Source organism: Botryllus schlosseri, chromosome 1 (assembly GCF_051294905.1).
Source record: "Botryllus schlosseri isolate E-star chromosome 1, Bs_hap1, whole genome shotgun sequence".
In the NCBI taxonomy this organism is placed as follows: domain Eukaryota; kingdom Metazoa; phylum Chordata; class Ascidiacea; order Stolidobranchia; family Styelidae; genus Botryllus; species Botryllus schlosseri.
In genome coordinates, this window is record NC_137236.1 from 1,177,009 (window position 1) to 1,195,438 (window position 18,430).

At 40.6% G+C, this 18,430-nt stretch overlaps 2 protein-coding genes and 1 long non-coding RNA gene across 5 annotated transcripts in view; 1 reads left to right on the forward strand and 2 right to left on the reverse strand.

Annotated features, from left to right (window-relative positions):
- Window positions 1-18,430, forward strand: part of LOC145448941 (uncharacterized) — a 507,956-nt gene that overhangs the window by 189,527 nt on the left and 299,999 nt on the right. The gene's annotated exons all lie outside the window — the stretch shown is intronic.
- The window catches only part of LOC145444558 (uncharacterized), a 199,573-nt gene that overhangs the window by 127,369 nt on the left and 53,774 nt on the right, over window positions 1-18,430 (reverse strand). The window lies entirely within an intron of this gene.
- Window positions 1-18,430, reverse strand: part of LOC145441874 (uncharacterized) — a 140,182-nt gene that overhangs the window by 118,163 nt on the left and 3,589 nt on the right. For 2 of the 3 annotated variants that reach the window (XM_080320796.1, XM_080320115.1), the window contains exons 3-4: window positions 7,999-9,438; window positions 7,015-7,328 (exon numbers count right to left, since the gene is read on the reverse strand). In XM_080320796.1, the coding sequence (XP_080176922.1) occupies window positions 7,015-7,328; window positions 7,999-9,438 (1,754 nt within the window). Of the gene's footprint in view, window positions 1-598; window positions 773-7,014; window positions 7,329-7,998; window positions 9,439-18,430 lie in introns of those variants that run through there. The other variant, XM_080321983.1, reaches the window with a different exon arrangement.

The following is an 18,430-nucleotide window of genomic DNA, read 5'->3' on the forward strand; positions in this document are numbered from 1 at the left end:
TCAACCCATAAAATTGTTTGACTATCAGTAGAGATGCTGTATACTAAATTTAGCTCAACTCCAATCGCTAGAAGCGAAGTTATTGCAGTAGTGAAATTTCTAATTCCATGATCTTATAAGAAATGATTCTAGCTTTCAATACACCATATTTACTGAACTTAAAATACTTTTCGCGTTTCTCTTTAAGAGTTAACTGCAAAGTAAAGGGATTTAATCAGATTTAGAAGCAAAACCTTCCCTTCGGTGTGCCGTCAACTCTTGAATAGGCATCCGAAAAGTCGCCAAGATTAATAAATATTATACTACGATTGCAAAATTTGGCAAGCATCATTCCTACTGAAAGCCTAAAAATTTGATGGGGTTGACAGGAAAATTTTGATTTTTTTTTTCATTTTTAATGATAAATCCAAAACTGTCTACTGCAAGAAACTAGCTTCTATTGGTTGCAATGAACCAAACTTGTTTTCACCAATCTAACAATTTTATAACATTGCCATTGAAATTTGAAGAATAAGTTTTTTTTATTGCAGCGTTTAATAATGCAGAGGTATGTTGTATAATGCTGTCTATTACGACTATGACGTCACAACTCTACGCATATCCCCTTTAAAATTATAGTGCGGCGACTATGTGCTTGTTAGTAAACAACTCAATCACTCGATCTCACTTCCCAATCCAATTTTCCAGATAGCGATTCAATCCGACGATGGCCGAGAAGTGAACGCAGTGCTGTTGCTGACAACTTATTGTCACGCAAATCCACTTCTTTCACCTGGAATTATGACAATATTTTACGAAACGTTCAATAGAACTAATCGAGAAAGACAGTTGGAAGCCACACTCTATTTTCATTATGGCCGAAGGATATTCCATACAACGTACGTTATAAAGCAAATGCTGATACTTCAAAGTTCCTGCTGTCAGCAAATTCGCAAGCAATTAAATTTCATTGGATTCATATTTTCCAAGCAATATGATGCGAATTCATTGCCTTTATTAAAAATAATTGCAAAATCGACACGGATTTGGATTTCAAGAATGTTAGTCATTTTCAGATTTACATATTTATGCTAGTGTCACTATATTATTGTGGCACTCTTTAGTACCTACTAGCGGGCTTCACGATGAAATATCGATAAAATGTATGCCAATATGATATCAAACTATCTGAGCTTTGCCCAGGCTTACTCAGAGCATATTTTGGAAGCAGAGTATGTTCAACATCCTTGCGATCCCCATAATGAAGGCAAACGACCGTAGGTTCAAAGCCACGGTCTCTTACTAAACCATTCAATCGGCTTCCAGCGGTCACAGCGGTCAGATTTATTTGTTTTTAATCTCTGTCCAGTACTGAGGCTTTCTGCAACAATTGCAAAAAGAAATTCAACCAAGGCTTCATGAAACTTGATCACACATTTGTAGAGATGTTATCTCAATGTTACCACTAATCTTAGCTTAATTTACTGCGGCCAGAAACGTTCCGCACCCTAATGTTCATGAAATGCAGTCTAACAGTTTTTGAGCAAGTGAAATGTTAATGCTAACCTAATTATTATAATAAGTGGGTTACCAAGACTTTAACTGGAAGCTGAGACGTCAACACAATGACTTGGACTCGAGTCATAATGCCATGACTCGGACTCCACCCTCCGATCGCTGACTTGGACTCGGTGGTGAGTTGAAAATGACTCAACTTGACTCGAGTCAAAACTATGAAAATGAGATTAACTTGTTACTAGGAGCCTTTGGGACTGGGTTACATCCCTGATCATAGTTGTAATTTGATATTTTTAGCATAGAGTAATTTTAGTCATAATGTAATTAAAACATGCAATAAAGTAATTGTAATTGAATTGAATTAATGTAATTGATCCAACTCTGGAGGTGGCCCTATATTTAAATTAGTACACCGTGTAGGCCTACTTAAGAAAATATTTCAGTAGCATAAATCTGTTATTATTGTTAATGATTATTTTGAAAAGATTTTGATCGTACTTCAAGCCTTCAAAATTGCGGACTTAGAGCCATATATTATAATTTCCTTCCGGACACAACTTTAACAGTGAAGTTCTGAACACGCCCGGGAAAATCCGGATGTATACCTCAATCCACAATCGCGGCAATAACGTTCTACTATTCGGGAACATGTCCCATATTCGAAATAACTTGAAAATTTCGGGCAATCACCCGTGCGCACTTTTTTCAACAAAAGCAATGTTATTGTGATGCAACGATGCGCTCAGAAAATATCCACACAGCACTGTGATGATCTAAATCAGTGGGGCGAAGAAAACGAATGTCGAGTAATATTAATAGGCCAAATTATACCCAACTCTAGTGGCAAAATGTGCGCAGAGTTTACAGGTTTATGTGAAATGTATCATCGCTAAGTATTTCTTCATAGAAGCGAAAACATCATGCAAAACTGTTATATTCAGGTCACACGGAGAATAAAAAGTGACAAAAAATATAGTTCGGATATCTGTTTTCGCAGCGCTATGTCAGTTTTGGGTCAAATGTTCCCTGGCCCCCACAGAAACCTGAAATGGGTTTGAATATTGTTGAACCAAATTCAAACGTCACCGTTTATAGTTAAATCTATCTTATTCCTCACAACTTATAGTCACTACAGTTTTCTCGACTTCGACTCCTTCGCGAGAAAATTTGCCAAACTCCGACTCATACTTCACAGACCTGGTTACAACCCTGTCATAATCCCAACTCAAATTATCCCATAATCCATTTTATAGCAACTTTATTTTGATTATAGACATAGCATACAATTAACGTAGGCTAACCAGGATGAACAGATGAACACTAAACTAGCCTTCAAAGAAAAAATGTTTAATTACAAATTCCAAGCAACTTTTCGCCGTCCGTATATTTCCCCCGCGGCCCGTCGAATGCCAAGGTCTGCTCAAAGATAATTTACAAGCTTTGAGGGAACCCCTAATTTTCAGTCAGTCACTACAACCAAACCAACCACATTGCACAATCAATTACATAACTTACATTGTTAGTTGTGTTTTAGCTAGTTGCGGATTTTCAAAGGTCATTAGCTCTCGTTGAGGTTGCATTTAAAACAAACGGTGTTTTAAAAAAACATTGTCTAAAACATGTTTCAAACAGTTTGTAAACAGAAGTCGTTAAAAATAAAATTGTGTAAAGCTATGCATGCCATAGGTGCGTAAATACTTTCCCAACAACATTGTATGAGCCGAAGAACAATTGCGACCCAATATAGCCGACGTATATCGATATTGGATGGTTGGAACTCTAAAAATAGGTGGTTCAACAGTAAAAGTACATATATTTCGTCAAAGGAACTATATTCATCCTATATTTTCAATTGTCAATGCCAATCCAATATGACATCACAATTGAATATTCGTGAAGTCGTGACTTGAATAAAAATTAAAACAACATGCTTTAAACTAGGGCTTTGTTTATATCATGTTTGTTTTAAATTGATTTTTGTTTTGAATCCAACCCTAGTTTTAGTTATAGTTCTAGTTGTCAGTTTTGAAAGTAAATTTTTTCAAACAATAAATATGATTATATTGGTATTTTCTGTTGATGCTCATGAATGACAAGATTTTGAACATTTTTAGTCTCAAAATCTCACAATATGAACATTTATTGTTCGACAATAATGCGCGAAATGAGAGGTAAGGCGCAGGACGGGCCAAGCCTCCTTTAATTAATGCAATAATTCATCGTAAATAGCTTTGAATATATAACCGATGTTAATCGAATTAAATAATCACACTGATCCCGAAGTTCTAGATATTGATCGACTTCTCAATTCTAAAAGTATTCGACGGTAACGTAATGTTGCGCTATACGCCTACATTTTAGCGGCAGTAGTAGAAAGGCACTTTTAGCAATCAAGAACGTGGATATCGCTATGGTACTGTTTGTAAGTTGAATTTGTAAACGTGCATGTCACCTGCACGGCAGTTCATTTGTCGCAGCAGATCCAGACAGAAGTAAAGTGGGTAATTTTGATTCACAGATGATGAATGACATTACAGAAATTTCTGACTGCTCTTAAGATACTATATTTCATAAAATTTGTTCGACAAACACTGCGCACTTCCGCTTTTTTGATGTAATTAACCAGGAATGTCAAACGCATTTCCACGCAAATCGTGCATCACGCGTGAGGATTGGGGCTCTTCAAAAATGACTTCTTTTCTCAAATCGTACTGGCTACTTGATAAAATAGTTAGGGTACCTGATTTAAACCCACACACCCAATTTGGTTCAATTCCAACCAGTAGCCGCATTGCTACAGGAGAAGGAAGTTTCTATTTATATAACAAAAAATTGAAAATTTTCTGTTTACCCCGGTTGTCTAGAGCAGTGGTTCCCAACGTGGGCGATTTGGCGGTCTAGGGGGGGCGAAAATGACGAAGGGGGCGACAGGGGGGCGAAAATGGACAAAGGGGGCGACGGGGGGCGAAAATAGCAAAGGGGGCGATAGGGGGGCGATGGCGCGTCAAAACGGCTTACCTTTTTTTTCTTAGTCAACCCACGGAAATTTAGTTACAAAAGTGTGTCAAACTAGACATCGAGCTGAAAATTTGACCTTTTTTTTTAGTCAACCCGCCTGTGATTACAGTTTGTATTGTTTGTATTCCCAATTTTCGGTACACAAAATTTGGGGAGCGATGATCGGTGTTGACCTTGAAAAGGGGGCGATGGGTCGAAAAAGGTTTGGGACCACTGGTCTAGACTCTAGAGCAGTTGTTCCCAACGTGGGCGATATCGCCCCCCAGGGTGCGATTTGGCGATCTAGGGGGGCGAAAATGACGAAGGGGGCGACATGGGGGCGGAAATGGACAAAGGGGGCGACGGGGGGCGAAAATAGCGAAGGGGGCGATGACGCGTAAAAAACGTTATTTTCAGCTCTGAGCGGAGAAAGATGGCCTATTTTTTTAGTCAACCCGCCGGTGATTACAGTCTGTATGCCCATTTATCGGTGCACAAAATTTGGGGGGCGATGATCGGTGTTGACCTTGAAAAGGGGGCGATGGGTCGAAAAAGGTTGGGAACCACTGCTCTAGAGCAAACGCTGTTCACCAAGTTTGGTTCAATTTCAAACAGCGGAAGCAGAGTTATTGCCGTCAAAAAATTGGGATTTGAATAAAATAGTATTCACGGTGGGCACCACTATGATAAATAATTGAAGAATTGGTTACCGTAATTACTAAACAACCGTAATTACAAACCAAATTTGGTGTGTAGGCTTAAATTAGGTAACCTAATAATTTTATCAATTAGCCAGTACGATTTGAGAAAAAAAGTCATTTTTGAAGAGCCCTAGTGAGGATACTTATACTAGCAGTCACCCACAGTTCAAGTATGTATTTCCAAGCTTACAACAATCCGAAATAATGATCTCTGCGGCCGGAAAATCTGTAACTGATGTAGTTTCCTCAACTTTACTTCTCAATTCTCAAATTCATCGCCTGAACTACAAGCCTATATTTTGACGGCAGTGCAGGCACGTTATCTAACAATCACATTTTGGATAGCTAGTTTGTATTTCGGATTCGTCAACGTGAACATCACTTCCAAACGAGTTCATTTTACTCTCGTGATTAGGACAACAATGGTGATTTGAAAATTACATTATCACACATTATCATATTACCATGCCATGACTGCTCTCCTCTCCGATGAATCAACCTTAAACCTAATCCAGCCTTCAAAGCAATATGTCGGGGAAAGCGTATTAGCGGGGAATATTGATTGCCTGTATGTATGACAGCAATTCTGATTTCGAGCCCCATTTAGATTATATTGATTGTTTGCTATAGACTAGAATTATATTGCATAGAATTCTAAAATGTGAAGAAATGTCTCGCGGCACCCTTGCGAGACGTGAATGGCACATTAATTTGGGGCGGCACACCGGTTGAAAACCACTGCCTATGCGTTCCTTTACACTTTCAATCGACACAAACAGACCGTCTAAATTCGCTATTACAATTGTTATGCCAAGTGGGCAACGACTTGGATCGCAAATTCACTACTGTGTGCGTCGTTACTAGTTTCTTCACATTTCGAAAACAGTCCGGTTATCAGGTTGTGAGATGTTCTCCTAATAGTGAACTACCGGTAATCGGCGGAATTTGGTACCATCGTTGGCCGTGACAGTTGCGATTCCAATGTGTTTGGTATTTATTAGGCACAACACTGATTCCTGATCACATAGCGATTTTTTTACAAGTGCGAGTTAATGAATGAACACTATTTTTAAAACATACTATACTCTGATGACAAATTCATATGGCCGCATATTAAATGTGGAACTGGACAGATTTTCTCGCAACTATTTGTCGGTGAATTCATGGCGCTCATTGTCCATTATTGCTTACCCTCTCACTCACACCTGACACCATTACGTAATCAAACTGATCGGTTGTATCAAATTTGATCGCGCGAGAAAACATAATCAGCATGGATCAACCAAACCCCACATTTTCGACGAATCGGTACATTGGTGCTTGTAATGCTATCCTTGGCGATATTACTGAATTTGGTTTGGCATAAGTGGCGAATAATTCGATATCATACAATCGAAAATGGCCCCTTTCTATATACTGTTTCTGGAAGAGACCAAATCGGAAGAAAAAATTATTGTTGTAAGCCGGGTTAAAATTTTAAACTTAATCTGCGGCGTATTAATTCTGGTTCTAAATTTCGGGCAGTAAAGGATATCTTTACTCGAGATGCTAAGCAATATTTCCTCGAAGCTGCGCACGTGCGCAATTGCGCAGAAAATCTAAGTTGCCGCACAAAAAATCCGATGTGATGATCTTTTTTTCAGTCGGTACGCACTGCTGTCCGCGAAATTATGACCCAGAATGGATTGCTACGAAAAGATGTGAATATTGCACCATATCATATCTGAAGAGGGGAGGCTTCAAAATGAGATAAATTCCAGAATAACAAACGATATATAGTTTTCCTACGAAATGAATCATTTGAAAAAGTATAACTCACTCGTATTCGATTTTCCAGACACCTTGCAATGATGCCCAAAAGCTCGTCGTCGATACTGCAGTAGCTTAAATTCAAAGAAGGAAGGCTTTGATTCCTTGCTGCGAGCGATCCAACGATATGAGCTTCATCGCGATTTAATGAGATGTTAGATGTGTCGATGACGGAGAGATCTTTAATAAGATTGTCGTCGCCAGATTCGTAGATTGCTGTATATAGTTCCATGCGAACGAATCTGTCTTCGTATTCAGTCTTATCATGAAGTTGTGAACGGATCGATTGATATAAAGCTTGTTGCTTCTGTGTTTGATCCGAGACTGTCACGCAATACACAATGTCAATGTCATTGTCGTTGTCATTGTACCGGTATTCGTAATGTTTGCCTAATCGTATACGTAACAATGAATAATTCACGCGACTGTGATGAGGCAGGGTTCAGATGGAGTCATTGAGCTCAAATGTCTAGTTTACAATAACAAGAGCATTTCATGCGCATCAATATCGTATGTTCGACTAACATCGGCTCCAGAATTCATACCTAAGTGTTGGAGGTTTATTTAGGCTCACCCTCCGGAAGCTATATCTTTCAAAGAGCTTAGAAGTGGGCCGTGCTACAAGTCGGCGGATGCGAAATCAAAAATACAAAATATCGGCCTGGCGTAAATGACACCTTTAGTCGACAGACACCATAAATACACGAAACAAACAATCAAACAAACAAACAATGTCACATAGTGATCATCGATGAGCCCTGGTAGCGCTCACGATCAATAACCTGTGAAGTTATGCACATTTTAGATACATAAGTTTTATTTAGCCGTCTGAATGTAAAGACTTATTTACCGGCCGTGTATGAATTTAAGATCTTTCGACTATTTCACCCCTTCGATTGTGACGATACCATCAAATTCATGATAAACTATAAGCGACCCATAATAATCAATCGGTGCTGTGGCAGAATAGCCGCGGAAAACCATGATTACTCACCGCTGTGAAGATCGTTATTAGATTTCATGTAAACGATGCCTGTAACGAATCTTCGAACCACGGACCATCGTTTCTCATGTAGATGTTGGCCATCAAAGCGAATGAACATTTCGAGCTCCATTTCTGAGATAAAACTAGCTGCCAGAAATTCTTGCATACTTTGATGACAGAAGAAGAATGTGAAGTCGCCTTCCATCAAGCGACGGCTGAGGATGTTAGTGTCGGGAACTTTTGTCATCAAATCTTGTACTTCGTCCGCGGAAAGTTCAAAGTGATCTAGGTCCGTCTTGTAGAATACGACTCGCCCCTCTTTCATGCCTTCAAACGCCATTGCCTTCAATTTGTGGATAATCGAGAGGATTTCCTTATACTTTCGGATATTTTCCACACTCCGTAAGACTAACAGGATCCTGCTGTAAAGTTCTGTCACGGTAGACGGAGGAGGTTTTTTTGGATCAATTCCCATCACCACTGCTATCAAAATTAGGAAAACCGGGACCGATAATAGATGTATCAATCGCGGTGACATGATTTCAATCTTCTCCCAGAGATGCTTCCCGTTGTCACAGAGAAGACTAGTGAACAGTTTATAAGCATCTTGTGGTATGAGACCATTGAGTGTGATTATTTCTTCAGGGCGTGCTGGTGCCGGTAATTCGGAGACTTTGAATTCACGGGACGAGACGATGATCTTGACGTGACAAAGGATCTTGCGGGATAAGATATTGAACATGATGATCGCAGAGCTCGCTTTTTGATACGGTGTAATTTTTCGGACGCTACACTCCTCAAAACCCCATTTCATTTGATCAAGCCCGTCAAAAATGATAGTTGCATCAGTTTGATTCTTGTCCAGCAATTCGAAAGCTTCGTCCTCTTCAGATTCATCTTTGAAGAGACCGTCGAATAGAAACTTGGCTGTTTTTATACCGTTCTCGTCTTCCTTGTTCTTCAATTCAATGTAATGTATCATTTTTGGTTTCGGTTCACCGGTTTCTTTCACAGAGAAACTTCGTACCGCGTTTTGAGCAATTCTACGCATGAGAGTAGTTTTGCCAGATCCTGCAGACGCGACGATAGCAGTGTAACCAATTTTATCATTAGGAGGTAATTTCTCAGACTTTATCACCGATTCCATTATCTCTTCCATTGTTATTGTTCTACTGTTATTGTCGGATTGATGGTAAAACCCTACTTCCTCGATCAATTGACTTTGAAAGCCTTTCCTTCCATATCCGCTAACAGCTTTGACATTTGAAGATTTCTTTTCGCGAAAACGCCCTTTGTAGTAGTCATCAACACTGACTTTTTTCATCAGCGGGAAAACTTCAAAGTCTGGTTCGCGAAGAATTTCATTTTTGAAGTCTTCTCGAATTCCACTTGCCGTTTCTTGTCGAGTGTTGTCGTTTATAACCTGAATCAATCTACTGGGATCAACACCTGCAAAAAAGAGAGCTTGAATTAGGAAATATCTCGAGAGTGCTATATCGAGCGGTAGGCTATATATCTTGTCGTGTTGTGCCGGATTCGCTATAGCGTATCACGTGAGCGCTGTCATGCCCCATGGGCCATGAGCGATCATGGTGCTGCCTGCGCAGTAATCATTCATTTATGCATCTGACCTTACTTAGTGAGGATCGCTAGTTTATTGTGTCAGCGCTAGTCGGGATATTGTTAATAAAAGCCTACCATAAGCTCATTGGTCTGGTTCATCACAATTTTATTAACAATATCCCGACTAGCGCGCACACAAGAAACGGATGGCGTCTGCCGAAGAGAGATTGTATCATGTTCCGACTCTCAAAGTTTTGCCGAGTGCTCCGGGAGCTGAACTGGTGTTCAAGCATTGGAAAGATATGCTTGTTAGTTTTATCAAAGCCGCGGACGATCGCCGTCGTCAGTCTTCTGCGTCAACATCGTCTACGCCCGGCTCTGAGCAAGGTCCGCCTCAACAGTCGGGCAGCCCGAAAAGGCGATCGAGGTCCTAGAGCAGTGTTTCTCAACCCCGAGTCCGCGGACTCAAATGAGTCCGCGGAAGGTCCTTGGTGAGTCCGCGAACACAGGAATTTTCAGTAACTTAATCGGCTCGGCACGCTTTTTCTTCCACTTCCGATATGATTTCGGATCATGTAATTGACAGACCTACGGGGCTCGTTCACTTTCGGACCAAAGTCATTGCAGCCTTACGGAGAAAATAGCTTTTTGGTCCGAAAGTGAATGAGCCCCGTCCCGGTGCGGTTTCGTCAAATTCCGATTTGAGAATTAGGCCGAGTGATTTGCAAAATACCTATTTTGAAATGTTAGTAACCTTAATAGCTGTCATAAAAAATGCATAGATACCTCAAATATGTGACTGGCGGCACTCAACTTCAATAGTGCTTTCAGAACTACATTCATTGCAGTAGAATTTATTACCTCGGTGACTTTTCGGGTTTCCCTTATCAAGAATTAACGGCACCATAAAAAGGATAAAGAGTTTTTATACAATCTTTCAATATTCCGCTGATTGTATAATTTGATTCTCTAATATCTCTTTATTATGACTACCGGAGTACCGGTACAGCTGACTTTGGCCAGCTACCGATCCTTTTTCTCATTGCATTGTTACGTCACATTTTGCCAATTTGAATTTTGTTTGAATCTCTTTCTATATGCTTCTTATTGTGCCGTTACCTCTTGTTGATAAGAGGCATACGAAATTCCTGCAAGTTAATAAATTATACTGCAGTGAATGTAGTTTTAAAAGCAATATTAGAGATACCTCAATAGGCGATGTTTGGCCACGTATATTTCAAATGCAAGAACAACGAAACAGCACCACTACAAATTAATCAGCATTCCAAGCATTATTGGTTCTCCTGAGATTTTCTGTGTCTTGGGCAAACCAGTTGGTTGCAAGTATCACAGGCAAAACGGGTATGCTTTGCACATCTGTCGCATCATCCTGGTTTGATACCAATCACGCCAGGTAAAAAACCCCTATTATCGCCAACTGGAATTTTTCAAAATGCCCTACATTTATGTTCGAGGTGGCCTATTGCTAAAATTGTCATAAGCAATTCTATCACGGTCATAAACTCTACAATTTTGGTCGGATTGACATGAATTTAGTACGAATGGACTCGGAATTTAATGCAGCGTGTTCGCTATTAACAATTCACATACAGAATATCCCAGGTATAAACCCCTGGGACAGCTCTTTATACACACGGTTGCGGGACCGTAACTGCCGTACACCAAACCCCCATAATTGAGGGGGGACCTCGAAGGGAGCCAAAACTATTCGTGAATTGACATAAATTATAGAGTGTTTTTTTTTTTAATTTATGCAACTTTTTATAAAAATTATATCATTATATCATATTCCGAAACGTCTCACTCAGCTCGACCGATAAATCTGAATGCATGAGCAGATATGGCATAAAAAATTTACAGCTATATATATATAGATGCAATCCCCGATCCTGTTGACCGATTCAATCATGAATTATGGAATATTTTCGCGCCTCGCGCGGTTTATTCGAAACAAAACGACTGAATGAACGGTACAAAAATTTCGCTGAGAAGTGGCGGTAAAAAGGTATCGGAAGGGGGGGGCTGGGGGTAAAGCCCACCGGAAGTTGGGTTTATGGCCTGTGTGGCCCTAGACCAACGTTTTGTTATTGAGAGGGGCTGACGAAGTGCTGTTATGGTCCTGCACGTAAGCACATTGCACAGGTTTCCGGCGCGATATACGATGAGTGCTGGTAATTGATTATGGCGACTTGTTAACTTACAGATTATTTGGAAAATTACAAATCGTGGGGACATGTGCTAATCACAGAAACAATCTATAGTTGTCTAATATAAGTGGAACTCGAGATGTAGACTGCATTACTGAATAGTTGCTTGAATTGCAAAGCCGACAGATGTGGAAAGACAGATTTCAGAAAGCTTCCTTGACTCAATTTTAGCTCATTTTTTTGTTGATACCGTATTACACTCTCCTGGATAGAAAAAAAAAAAATTTTTCTGTAATATATAGCTTGAGTCCGCGGGTATACTGGCGAGCTTGAGATGAGTCCGCGGGTAAAAAAGGTTGAGAACCACTGTCCTAGAGGGACTGTATTTGGTGAAGAGAAATATCATATATGCTCGACATACAATCTCCACGAGCACTCAGCAGCCAGGAGAAAACGTCATGGAGTTTTTCCAGAGACTGTTGTCACTTGCGAAGAATTGCAGGTTCGAGGCCGTGTCAGCTGAGGATCACCGTAAGCAATCTATCAGAGATGCGTTAATTGCTGGCTTGTCGTCCAATGCAATACGATTACATTTGCTGGAGTTTGATCAGCTGACTCTTGATAAAGCTGTTCAAGTTGCAGATTCACTGGAGAGAGCGCAGAAATGTTCCGCGATATACATGAATCCTTCAATCGAAGCCGATGATGGCTGGAAGGTTAGTCAGGCCACATCCTCCGAGTCGCAGTCACGATACGAAGAGGACTCTGATGGACATTCCTTAGCCGTCTCGCGGAGAAGTGGGAACCGAAACCCGTTGTCGAAGGCAAAGAAATGTTCTAGTTGTGGAAACCGACACGGGCGGGTCTGGAAATGTCCAGCAAGGAATGCTGTCTGTTTCAACTGTGGAGTAAAAGGACACTTTGACAAGATGTGCTTGAATTCTATTCAATCCGACGAAGAGTCCGATGAATTAGCAGCCATGATTGCTTCAATTCCTGCCTCACTTTCGAAAGCGGCAGTGTTCATTGCTATTAAGCGAAAGAAGTTTGATGGATTGTTGGACAGCGGAGCCTCAGACAATTATTTGAGTCTTGAGATAGTGCGGGGGCTGAAACTCAAATGGTTTGGTAAAAAAAAAGCATCAAGTTAGCAGATAAAGGAAAGCGATCAACTGTTCACGGAATGCTATATCTGTCATTTGAGCTGAACGGGCGGAAGTATTCTGATGTAGTGTTCGGTGTTATCGAGTACTTATGCGCTGATGTGGTCTTAGGCCAATCATTTATGAAAAAGCACCGTAAAGTATTTGAATTAGGGGGACCTTTGAACCCCCTTGTTATTCCTGGACGAGACGAGGAACACACTTGCAACTTGACTGCAGCAAATGTGGGCACCCCGCCAAGAATATTTCAATTTCTCGATGGGTCGTGTAAACCTATCGCAACTCCATCTAGATCGTATAGTGCTCCGGATCGAGAGTTCATCAAGAAGGAGATATCTCGATTGAAAAATGAAAGGATAATCGAGGATTCTAACTCCCCGTGGAGAGCACAGGTGCTAGTCACTGGTGGACGACGTCACAAGCAACGCCTGGTCATTGATTATTCCCAAACGATTAATCAATTTACCTTTCTAGATGCGTACCCATTGCCGAAGATTGCAGATGTCGTGAACGAGGTCGCTAAAGGCAAAGTGTTTAGCTCTATCGACTTGAAGTCGGCGTACCATCAGGTTCCGTTGGAACGAGCTGACAGGCCATTCACTGCATTCGAGGCCTGCGGGTCACTCTATCAGTTTCGTAGGTTACCCTTTGGCGTCACTAATGGGGTTAGTGCTTTTCAGAGATTTATCGATTCGTTCATCGAAAAGAATGCGCTTGAAGGAGCAGTCGCATACTTGGCCGACATTACCATCTACGGCTAGGATCAGAAGGAACATGACGAACGTTTGAAGTCCTTCATGTCAGCAGCGAAGTCCGCCAATCTGACGATCAACTCCGAGAAATCGACATTTTCTGTAGAAGAGTTAAAGCTCCTTGGGCATCGAATAAGAAGAGGTGAGATCATGCCTGACCCTGAGCATTTGAAGCCGCTTATGGAACTGCCACCTCCGAAGAGTGCAAAAGCTTTGAAGAGCTGCCTAGGCCTCTTTGCATAGCCTACTATTCTAAATGGATTCCGAGATTTTCCGAGCATGCGAAACCTTTGTTCCATAACGAAAATTTTCCTCTTGAAGGATTGGTTGTCGAAGCCTTCGATAAGTTGAAGAGATGTCTCCGTCGCGCTTGTTTAGGTTGCATTTTGGAAGAGGAACCATTTTCCGTCGAGACCGATGCTTCTGATACCACCACAGCTGCTATCCTGAGCCAGCGTGGAAGACCGGTAGCCTTCCTTCACGAACTCTCATCAAGTCCGAGGCGAAGTATCCGGCCGTGGAAAAAGAAGCGTGTGCAATTATCAGGGCGGTGAGAAAATGGGGCTATTACTACACGGTAGACGATTCAAAATAATAACCGACCAACAAGCTCTTTCATTAATATTTGACAAGCAGCACAAAAGTAAGATCAAAAACACCAAGCTGGCTCTGTGGCGATTGGAGTTGAGTGAATATACCTACGATATCGAACATAGACCAGGTTTGGAAAATGCAGAAGCTGATGCCTTCACCAGACTATGTTCGGCCACTAGTGATTATGGCCTGAGTTTGGAAGAACTTCACGTCTCTTTGGGTCACCCGGGTATTCGCAGACTAATGCATTTTGTACGTTCGAAAAATCTTCCTTTTTCAGTCGAAGAAGTGAAGAGACAATGCAACCGCTGTAAAGAGTGCGCTGAAATAAAGCCGAAATTCTACAAACCTCCGGCCACGCCGTTGATCAAAGTGACCAGACCTTGGGAAAGATTGAGCGTGGATTTCAAGGGACCTGTGGACGGGAAAAGGCGGTACCTTCTCATCATGGTTGATGAGTATAGTCGTTTCCCTTTTGTATTTCCTTGTTCGGATATGCGAGCGTCAACCGTTATTTCACAATTTGTGACGCTGTTCAGCATAATGGGACTTCCCGAATACGTCCACAGTGACCGATCTCAGTCTTTCATTGGAAACGAAGTGTCACAATTTGTGAAGGAGAAAGGAATCGCGACGAGTCGAACCACGCCCTACCACCCGACTGGTAACTCCCAATGCGAGCGCGTAAACCAGACAATATGGCGTACAATCAAGCTCATGCTTGCTTCTCGCGGTCTGCCCGACAGCAGTTGGGAGAAAGTACTTCCCGATGCATTACACTCGATTCGTTCGTTGTTATGTACCGCTACTAACGAGACTCCGCATTCCAGGTTATTCAAGTTTCCTCGTAAATCAAGCATGGGCACATCTATGCCTGATTGGCTCTTGGACGGTGGAACTGTGCTCTTGCGACGACATGTCCGACGAAAAGATGAACCTATCTGCGAGCCGGTTGAACTCCTCGAAGCCAACCCTCAATACTCGTTGATCGAATATCCAGATGGACGACAAACAACCGTATCGAAAAAAGATTTGGCTCGATACCCATCAGAGTCGGATATCGTCGATACAACTCCTATTCAAACCACGAGTGTTGGCCCCGATGATGACGCTACTGATGACATTAACGTCGAGGAGTCCACTCCCGAGATGGAGACGAGCAGCGGGACGAACGTCGGAACTGAAGAAGAACTGCGGGCATCTGAACCCCCTGAAGTGCCGTTGAGACGCTCAACTCGTATCAGAAAGGCGCCGGACAGATTTCAGTACTGAGTTGAATTATTTTGTAGTGCTATATTTAGTATTTCACGTTGCATTTCATTGTGATATGTCACCCTAATTTTCAGAGGGGGAGATTGTCGTGTTTTACTGGATTCGCTATAGCGTATCACGTGAGCGCTGTCATGCCCCATGGGCCATGAGCGATCATGGTGCTGCCTGCGCAGTAATCAGTCATTTATGCATCTGACCTTACTTAGTGAGGATCGCTAGTTTATTGTGTCAGCGCTAGTCGGGATATTGTTAATAAAAGCCTACCATAAGCTCATTGGTCTGGTTCATCACATATCTTGATAATTATATTGGCTATCGGAAATAACACATAGAATAAAGCGTATCTTGAAACATACAGGAAATGAAATATATTGGTAAGGCTGTATTATGGTTATCACATATAGTATCTCGAAACGTTATACAGCAAATGACAACTCGAGAGTACAAGTTATGTGATATAATATGTGCAATGTGCATGGTGAAATACATATATATGGTTGTGTGACGCAACGTAAATATTCATTAATTTATTGAATTCGGATATTCATTCAACATTTCACTTTGGTACGATTGCCTCAATAAAAGTTACAAGTGGTGGAGACAGAAACGAAGAGACTTGGCCGTGTGCGTGTGTACGAGACAGAATCTGTGGTTCGTAATTCAACAAGCCGTTCCACTGCCGTCGAAAGTAAAGATATACGCAGTGAATCCTACAGTAACTTTCTGTAATCAGATTATACAAGTTCAACACCATCAAGGCCTCGCCCTGCGTTATAAGTGCCACATCATCTCACTCGTGCGAAGTTCCAGCAAATGGTATTTTCTTGAATTAGGACAGTGTCAGCAAACTTACTCCCGTTGCCGCTGCATCAGTATGATGACCACCTCCAAAGAACCAAAGATCAAGTGTCGCTTAGTGCTACTTAAAACAAATATATTGTTTCTTCCAAAGCTAATCCTGGTATAAAGTTTCTTTTCTGTGTTTGTATTTTTCAGTACTCATGATTAGGAATAGTTCGAAAACCTTCCGAGTTATTTTTTAATCAAATGGTATTCTATGTATCATGACGTCACAACATGGCGGTAGGAAGACGGAAAACTATAATCTTCGACCGCTAGACTTAGAATATTGATATATTTCATATAGTTAATACTTTACAGGTGTCCAGATGCAGCCTTTCTAGTTTCTTTCGTGTTCAATTGTTCAAGTATAAAAATGGCTATAAAGCTGTTCAAATAAATGCTCTGAAGCTTTGAAAATGTGCTCATTAAAGTATATTGAACTTCTTCTGAATATCACGTGAATGTATTCGGGTTATCGGTCAAGGTGTGAGATATCGGTTTTATCGGTATCGACCCAAAATCCAATATCGGTTGGGCTCTGGAATATAGGCCTACCAAATATTATTAGCTGGTATCTTTGAGCTCGAATGTCCTGCAGCGATAAAGTGCCTTAAAATCGCATTGGAAGTTGAAAAAGTCCGTTGTAGATGTCCCTGGCACTAACATAATTACAGAAAGGGAAGTCAAATTGATAGACGAACTTTACCAGAAGTGCAAAAGGACAAATATTTGAACATTATATTTTTAGCAAAGAATGACCTTTGAACTGTAATTTTTTTCTATTGACATTAATGAAGCCGGTTGCCCAAATCTCACTCGCTTGGTGACTAAATTATCAGGTTGTCCAAGAAAACGATCCACACCAAATTTGACTCAATTCCAACCAGTAAAGGGTGTGCAATCTTGAATTGAAATTTTTAATTTATTAGGAAAAATAAAAAAATCTGGGATTATCAACGAGAAACTCAAATAGCTCCACTTCTATTAGTTGGAATTGAGTCAAAGTTGTTTTGCATGGCATTTGAAGACAGCCCAACATTTTCATGGGGTTATCAGAAAAATTTGAAAAATTTTCATTTTTTCATTTTTCTCAATAAATTAAAAATTTCAATTCAAGATTGCACAGCCTTTACTGGTTGGAATTGAGTCAAATTTGGTGTGCATGGTTTTCTTAGACAACCTGATAATTTAGTCACTAAGCGATTCAGATTTGGAAAAACAAGTTTTTTTTTTAACAACCCTAATGTACAATGTACACACTGTAGTCAGCAGTATCAATTTATCTCAACGTAAGGCTACATATACAGTTTATTCTCGCGTGCTTGAGCTTGACATTGTAGTAATATTTGATTATTTCCGTTTATCTTTTCTAAGGCTTCAGTCTGCATCCTTGTTTCATCAATCAGTGTGTTGTATACTGGCGAGTAATAAACACATGTACTCTACAGTCTGTCGCTAAGCAGCTATTACTATAGACATGTGTGCATTAAATCCGAGAAATTAAAAAAGGTCGCTTTCCGTTTTTCCCAAAAATTAGTTAACCAGGCCCCCCAAATGCTTTCTTACGGACCCCCAGGGATTCACTGGTCTACACCTTTTGTAAAGACCAACCATCACTACGATAACTGGCCTCAAGTTTGATCTATTACTGTCGTGCAGCTAGGGTTGCATTTAAAACAAAAATCAATTTAAAACAAACATGTTTCAAACAAGGCGATTGTTTCAAACATGTTTTTTTTCTTTTTTCTAAAGTCATGACGTCACGAATATTCAACTGTGACATCATAAGAGATTGACATTGACAATTGAAAATATAGGGTAAATATAGCTCCTTTGACGAAATATCTACGTACTATAGCAATTGAACCAACTATTTTGAGGGATCCAACCATACCATACCATATGGTATACGTCGTAGGCACATACAACATGTTTTTTGTAAATTATTTACACAATTATGCCATATTCATGCAACTAAAAAAAAACATTTTTTAAAGGCATTTGTTTAAAACACTGCTTGAAACATGTTTCGAAAAAAGTGTTTCAAACAACCATTTGTTTCAAATACAAACATACGTGTAGCTAT